Consider the following 8033-nt stretch of genomic DNA (forward strand, 5'->3'; position numbering starts at 1 on the left):
GAACAAATACCCTTTACCCTGAATAGATGACCTTTTCGATCAACTCAAAGGTTCACGTTGTTTTTCGAAGATAGATTTAAGGTCGGGTTATCATCAAATTCGAGTTAAGGAGGAGGACATTCCCAAGACTGCTTTTTGTATTCGATATGGTCACTGCGAGTTTTTGGTCTTGCCCTTTGGTTTAACTAACGCACTTGCTACATTCATGGATCTAATGAACCGAATTTTTCGGGAGCTTCTTGACAAATTTGTGGTCATCTTTATCGACGACGTCCTCATCTATTTGCCTTCTGAAGGAGAGCATCAAGGGCATCTTCATACCATCTTACAGCTTCTTAGAAAACATCATCTGTATGCGAAATACAAAAAATGTGAGTTTTGGCTTTCAAAAGTGAAGTTTTTGGGTCACGTAGTCTCAGGAGACGGGGTTATGGTGGATTCTTCAAAGATAGAAGCCGTGCAGAATTGGAAGCAGCCTAAAAATGCTTCTAAAATTTGTAGTTTCTTGGGTTTAGCCAGTTACTACCGCCGGTTTGTAAAGAACTTCTCTTCCATAGCATCATTATTGACTAGATTAAACCATAAGGGAGTGAAATTTGTTTCGAATGAAGCTTGCGAGATTCTTTCTGAGAACTAAAGCTTAGATTGACTACCACTCTTATTCTTATCATTCCAGAACACAGCCTGGGATATACTGTGTGCTGTGATGCCTCTAGAGAGAGGTTAGTGTCATGACCCGAACCCGCCCCCGTGGGTTAAGGACATAACCACTCAGTGATCATGAGATTACCTACGACCGCAAACCAAACCAAACGTATTTTAATAGAGTTAACGGGGGCCAAACGGAAGCAAAATTTAAAACTTTGTCCATAGAACTGTGCTTACATTGCACGTCATAACAAACCATACGCATACACATTAACAACTCACTTTAGAAAATAGTAGCATAAGGTTCTGTACAGATAGGATCATTTAAGTCTAAGTTAACCCATGAAAACTATATATAACAGATTCAAAGTCTTCACCAACATGACAAAATGTAAATACATAACAAAAGGCGAAGACGAGTCTCGTGCGTGAGACGCAAGGGCTGACTCTTCGAAACCTTGGTTGTTCCACACAGACTTCACTGAGGCTGGGTCTGGACCTCTCTTGGCTCACCTACAAACACATGAATGAGCGTGAGCGATAGCCCAGTGAATAATATCAAATAAAGCAATTATACAAACGATATGTGGAACAACATACTTCAAACGGCCTCGGGCCCGATTCATATTTCTATTTAACATATATATATACACAATTTAAGTCAAGTGACTGTGGTTCCAAACATACTGGCATTTGGCCCATTTATCATCCATTTGTCAGCCTTTGGCCCATTCAACTTTCGTTCATGTCAAACTAGCCTCTGGCCCATTCATGCATGTCAAACTGACCTCTAGCCCATTCATGCATATCAAACTGGCCTCTGGCCCATTCATGCATGTCAAACTGACCTCTAGCCCATTCATGCATATCAAACTGGCCTCTGGCCCATTCATGCATGTCAAACTGACCTCTGGCCCATTCATTCATCTCAAACTGGCCTTTGGCCCATTCATTTATTCGTATCAAACTGGCCTTTGGCCCATTCATTTATTCATGTCGAAACGACCTCTGAGCCAATCATTTATGTCAATCGGCCTTTGGCCCAATCATTTATGTCGATCGACCTTCGGCCCAATCATTTATGTCAGTCGTCGTCCACCATTCAAATTAATGAACTTACAAAACTTACATAAAAGTAAACAATTGGACAACAACATATTTTAAATATCTTGTTAAGATATTACTCACGGTGATCGGTTGGTTGGTTTGCCCTGGAGCTCGACCCTACACATTTCATGAACACAAAAGGATCACAAACAATTCAATCCGTTCTAAATTCACATATTCCTCTTTAGGCTTCATTCTTATCTCTTTAATTCAATTACAATGCTCAACGTATGCCTAAGAGTGCTTAAAAGTGAAAGGGAACGGAAAACAAAACACAAAATGTATTTTCAAAATTTCAAAAAACAGGGTCCTCGCTCGAGCGTGGACTTCCCCGCTCGAGCGGACCCTTAAGGCCTGCAAAAGTGATGGTTACATCAAATTCACACTCAAGCGTGAACTCAGGCGCTAGAGCAAAAGGCCTCTCTACATGGCTCCCCGCTCGAGCGTGAACTTCCCCGCTCGAGCGGACACCATGTCTGCAGAAAATACTGGGAGCTCAAAATTCACGCTCAAGCAGCGGTTCTCCCGCTCGAGCGGACGTCAAATTTTCTGGGTTTTCCAAAATGTGTTCTTGAGCTTCAACTTGATATTCAAAGGTTCAAAATGCATGCTTTTGGCTCAAACTTCACATAATCATATTCTAACATGGTACCAACATACTTCACAAATTAATCACATGCATGTCCCAATCTATACCCAATTCACTTTCAACATAACAATTTCATGCATTCAAGCTCATACTTCTTATGAATGGTACATGCATGTGAGATATAACTTCCATTTCAACTCAAATTGTACAAATGGTGGTCACAAGCATGGATTCTAACCAAAATTCTACATGGATCATATTTTTCATGCTCAACTATACCAATTCATGGCAATTATACACATGCATGCATTCCATGACTTCAAATTCATCAAATACAACATAATTCTTGTTCTTGATCACCCTTCAACTTTGAATTCACAAAATCACAAGATTAAGCTCATGAATTTATAATCAATTACTCACCTAGAAGCTCAATCCTCTCAATAGAAGCAAGTTCTTGAGCCTAGCCCTTCAAAGCTTGAGCTCCTTAGCAAAATCTTCAAAATTGAACCCTCTCTCCCTCTAAATCCGGTTCTCTCTCTCTCTCTCTAGAGAGTTAATTTCAGCCAAAGATAAAATAAGAGAGGGAATTGAACATATCATGGCCCCTTATACAACCCCACTCAAGCACAATATTTTAATATAAAGTATTTGGGCACTTAATCCATTAATTTAATCAATTTAATCTGATCTGAATCAATTTTCAATCAAATTTCACCGTAGGCTCTAAAAATTATGCCAATCACAATGGCGCAGTCAATTTCAGTTTCTGTGGCCGATAAGGCCTTCAATTTAATTTTCAAAGCGGATAATCAAACAGATATTCCTACGGTAAACAGATAGAAATTCAAAACTACATATTTTCACATGATGGCACACAAAATCATATTAAACACATAATCACATTCATATTAAGGACCAATTATCATACTACGGGACAGGGATATTACAGTCTTCCCCCCTTTAGGAAGTTTGGTCCTTCAAACTTATTTTACCTTTAGTCGAACACAATTCTGAACACTTTTCATTCAACGGTTCCAATCCTTTTTTATAGTCGTTTACTTAGTTTCAAAATCAAGCAACACTCTGTTCTCAAGCAGTCAGAGACTTACCTTTTCCTCCATACAAGGCTTGTATGGTGTCACACCAAAACTAGAGTGTAGGCTGTGGTTGTAAGCAAGGCCTGCCAACAATAGGTAGATCTTCCAAACTCCCTGAAAAATCTACTACATATATTTGGAGCATTTCTCTCGAAAGTTCTTTCTGATATTTGCAGATGGAAAGTAGCGCTGACTCACAATTCAGTTCCCATTGCCTCTCGAAAGCTTGTCAGAATTCAAACGCATTTTAGGATTCCTGTCTAAAACAACAGATACTGGGACCCCATGCAAATGAGCGATCTTATTGGTGTAAACAGTGGCTAGTCTACAAACATCATACGAAAATTTTACAACGAGGAAATGGGCAAACTTAGTAATTCTTCATACAATAACCCAAACGGGACTTATACCTTGGGTGTTCAAGGTAGCTCCACAATGAAATTCGTAGCCACACATTCTTATTTCCATTCCAAAATAGAGAAAGGTTGAAGTAGTTCTGCCACTGTCTGATATTCGACTTCGACCTGTTGGCACCGAAAAATATTTAGACACAATTCAACAATTTCCTTTTTCACAGTCGGTCGTTAACATTTTTATTTCAAATGCCAACTAACTTTACCATAGGAGTTCAGTCTATTCCCTTATCACAAAAGTTCAATTCATTCCTCAATAATTCCGTAATTCACAATCCGAGTCGATGTTTAGTCCAGTGACTCATCACAGTTATTCAAGGTCAATCAAAAGTCTACGGGAATTTAAAGCGGATCTAGACACTAATTTCCGAGTCAACAAAGATAACAACGAAGCAATCAACCACACAACATACGTAACTCGTGTATCCCCATATTACCAATTGTAAAGTACAATAACATCGAGGCAGTCGACTTCTAACAGAATACACGTGTTCTTAATTCATTCAACAGTTTACAGTTTACAATTCGATTCAACATTCAATTCCCTGTTCCTTCAAGTCTTTCCCCACTATCTTATAGTCGCTAAAAGCAGAAGGCAATTCTTATATTAATCCCCATGATGTCAAAGATGATATCAAAACAGTCAATCACATGTTGAACACAATTTACGCATCCTCAGAGCCCCAATTGCAGAATATAATGGCACTGAGCAGTTATTTACACTAGGCATATTGAATTCACATACTTTCGAACAATCAGGGTTTTTAAAAGCTTCTTGGATGTTAATAACATCTACATAGTACCAAAGGATGACATTTCGGACAAAACAAATGAATAACCATCTCGGAATCAAAGCACACCCGTTCACGACCGTCGGTGGCCGACCCGAGATCGATTAGAAAAACCCACCCGTACAAAACCGTCGTTGGCAAAAGAGATACCTCAACAAAGGTGCTACATAGGCTTAACGTCCCCTAGCACGAAAGGACGTCTCAAGAATGTCATCAAAACAAACACAATACCACTCACATAACCTGATTTCCCAAAATCCGATAACACTGAAGCAGACAGATGAAACATATTCTGATTAGTCGAGGATAAATATTCATTACTGTTTACAATCACATCAATTGGTTGTCATCAGCTCCCATAGCGTCAAATAAGCAAGAGTATGACAATACACAAGCATTGTTCCTTAAGACACCCGATCACTGGATTTGCACAATTCAGTTCATTTCTAACACATATATCCTCAATAGTTGAAGGTTGGTTCTCAACGGTGTTCATGGTTAGATCAATCTGTTGATAGCCCACAAAAGGTCTTTCAAGTAAGTCAAGTACTCCAAACGGATTCAAGTTTTGGGTCTATCAATTTTCCTGCCAAGAATGATCTGGCTATTTATTCATACGTAATCCGTACTTCCCCTTAACAGGGTCAAATCAGATAGAGGGTCTCATCAAATTAATCCCGTCAAAGGTCTTTCCAAATCAAATCAAGCAAAGGTCCCATCAAATTATATCAAATGAGGGTTCTAACAGGCCTAATCAAATAAAAGTTCTATCAGATTGAATCAGATAAAAGTTTTCTCAATGGGGTATTTTTGGTTCTGTAAGGCACATTTCATTGCTTAGGTTTATAGTCGATAGTTTCACAACTGTTCTAAGTTCATCAGTTCTCAAATTCACATTGGAGTCATTTATTACCTCTGTTCATGTCAAAGTGTTTCAAATCATGTACAATATGGCATTGTTCACATAAGTTCATGTGTAGTTGCATATGCAGGCGTTCATATCAGGAGGTATATATCATAATCAGTATAGAAATTCTCAAATAGGTCTTATATGCAAGCACATGGTACACAGTAACACATTAAACCAAGTTCTTCGGTTACACATAATATAGGATTTGTCACGCAGAGGTTCCAAATTAGTCACAAAAGCATAGGTTTACGAGTCAAGCTTAACGTAGTCACATAGTTCAGTCAATTTTCTACCAATCCAAATACATGATCTCGCAATTTATAGAGTTCGTTATTTGGGGTGCTCAACCCAGTCACACAATCACAGAGTTATAATTCTAGTGGTTTAGTCATTGAGGACAGTAATATAACAAATCACCCTGAGCATAGGTTTAGATGTACATGTGCATGTGCAGAGTTAATCGATATTCCAATACATATTTCACAAATTTCCCAAATGAAGCATATACATTCAATGAATACGGTCTCGACCTTGTGGGTCTAACCAGTCTGGATACACATGCAACAAATACGAAAGAATATGCCGACCCAAATCAAGTAATATCCCAAGCAAGGATGTACACATGTACTAATTCAGAATCAATCAACACATAAGCATTCGTTCGTAGACAATATAAATACCTGGAATAACGGTCGCAACATTCTGAGTGCTTTCTAGGATGAGTGTGATTACTCTATCCTGATTAGCAATTCCTACCATTGGTACGAATCTAGCCGAGGCAGAAGGTTTATTCACATTTTGTTCAGTTCGGGGACAGTTCCTTACCATGGTCCATTTTACCACACCTATAACAAGCCCCAGAAATTTGATAGCAAACTCCTCGGTGTTTCTTACACTGGTGGTGGCAGAGGTTTTTGCCGTAGTGGCAACTGACGTTGTTGTCTTAAGATCCTTGCCATCTCTTGTACTATTCTTTGCAGTCTATCAAGTCGGGCTGTGGAAGAGTCTGCCGACCCGTATGCCCTTACTTTACCCATGTTCTACACAAATTCTTATTAAGCCTTGCCAAATACCAGGATGCCCAATACAAAAATAAACACAGATACACATGCGTACATTCGCACATAGGCACATTTAATCACATACGTAACAGATGATTGCACACTTATCAGATACCGCATGCTGAACATTTACTAAGTAATTATATACTCAAATCACGTTCACATTTCACATAGACACCCATTGGCAGAATCGAATGCACATAGGCAACTTTTCATGATTTATATGTTCATGTATGTGTAATATAACAAAACAAACTTGTTGTACGCACTAGTGCAACAATTCATATCTCATATAATCACATGTTTTCAACATTTGATTAAACTTGCATTATGTTTTATACAGAAGATTCACAGGTATGCATCTACTAAAGAGCATACATATTCAAGTAATTTACAATGCAAGCAGATCACAACTTATAACACATAACTATTCATATCAAAACATTTAAGCATGTTCTCGATGCTTCCAATTTCATACTTATCACAGGAATGCATCCTAGATCTTTTCTAGACACTTATTGCTCTTTTGGACAAGTGTGTGAGTTATTAACTCATGCTCTGATACCATTCTGTCATGACCCGAACCCGCCCCCGTCGGTTAAGGACATAACTGGCCAGTAATCATGAGATTACCTACAGCCTCAAACCAAACCAAACGTATTTTAACAGAGTTAACGGGGGCCAAACGGAAGCAAAATTTAAAACTTTGTCCATAGAGTTGTGCTTACATGGCACGTCATAACAAACCATACGCATACACATTAATAACTCACTTCAGAAAATAGTAGCATAGGGTTCTGTACAGATAGGATCATTTAAGTCTAAGTCAACCCATGAAAACTATATATAACAGATTCAAAGTCTTCGCCAACATGACAAAACGTAAATACATAACAAAAGGAGAAGACGTGTCTCGTGCATGAGACACAAGGGCTGACTCTTCGAAACCTTGGTTGTTCCACACGGACTTCACTAAGGCTGGGTCTGGACCTCTCTTGGCTCACCTACAAACACATGAATGAGCGTAAGCAATAGCCTAGTGAATAATATCAAATAAAGCAGTTATACAAACAATATGTGGAACAACATACTTCAAACGGCCTTGGGCCCGATTCACATTTCTATTTAACATATATATACATACACAATTTAAGTCAAGTGACTGTGGTTCCAAACATACTGGCCTTTGGCCTATTTATCTTCCATTTGTCAAACTGGCCTTTGGCCCATTCAACTTTCGTTCATGTTAAACTGGCCTCTGGCCCATTCATTCATGTCAAACTGGCCTCTGGCCCATTCATGCATGTCAAACTGACCTCTGGCCCATTCATTCATGTCAAACTGGCCTTTGGCCCATTCATTTATTCGTATCAAACTGGCCTTTGGCCCATTCATTTATTCATGTCGAAATGGC

The 8033-nt window shown here is 38.9% G+C and overlaps 1 protein-coding gene across 1 annotated transcript; it reads left to right on the top strand.

Annotated features, from left to right (window-relative positions):
* Window positions 1-205: 205 nt before the first annotated feature.
* Window positions 206-637, top strand: LOC145823918 (putative mitochondrial protein AtMg00860). The gene has a single exon (XM_082923478.1). The coding sequence runs from the start codon at window positions 206-208 to the stop codon at window positions 635-637; it is 432 nt and encodes a 143-aa protein (XP_082779604.1).
* Window positions 638-8033: the final 7396 nt, after the last annotated feature.

Source organism: Camellia sinensis, chromosome 4, assembly GCF_055761805.1.
Source record: "Camellia sinensis isolate YWXY chromosome 4, ASM5576180v1, whole genome shotgun sequence".
Taxonomy (NCBI): domain Eukaryota; kingdom Viridiplantae; phylum Streptophyta; class Magnoliopsida; order Ericales; family Theaceae; genus Camellia; species Camellia sinensis.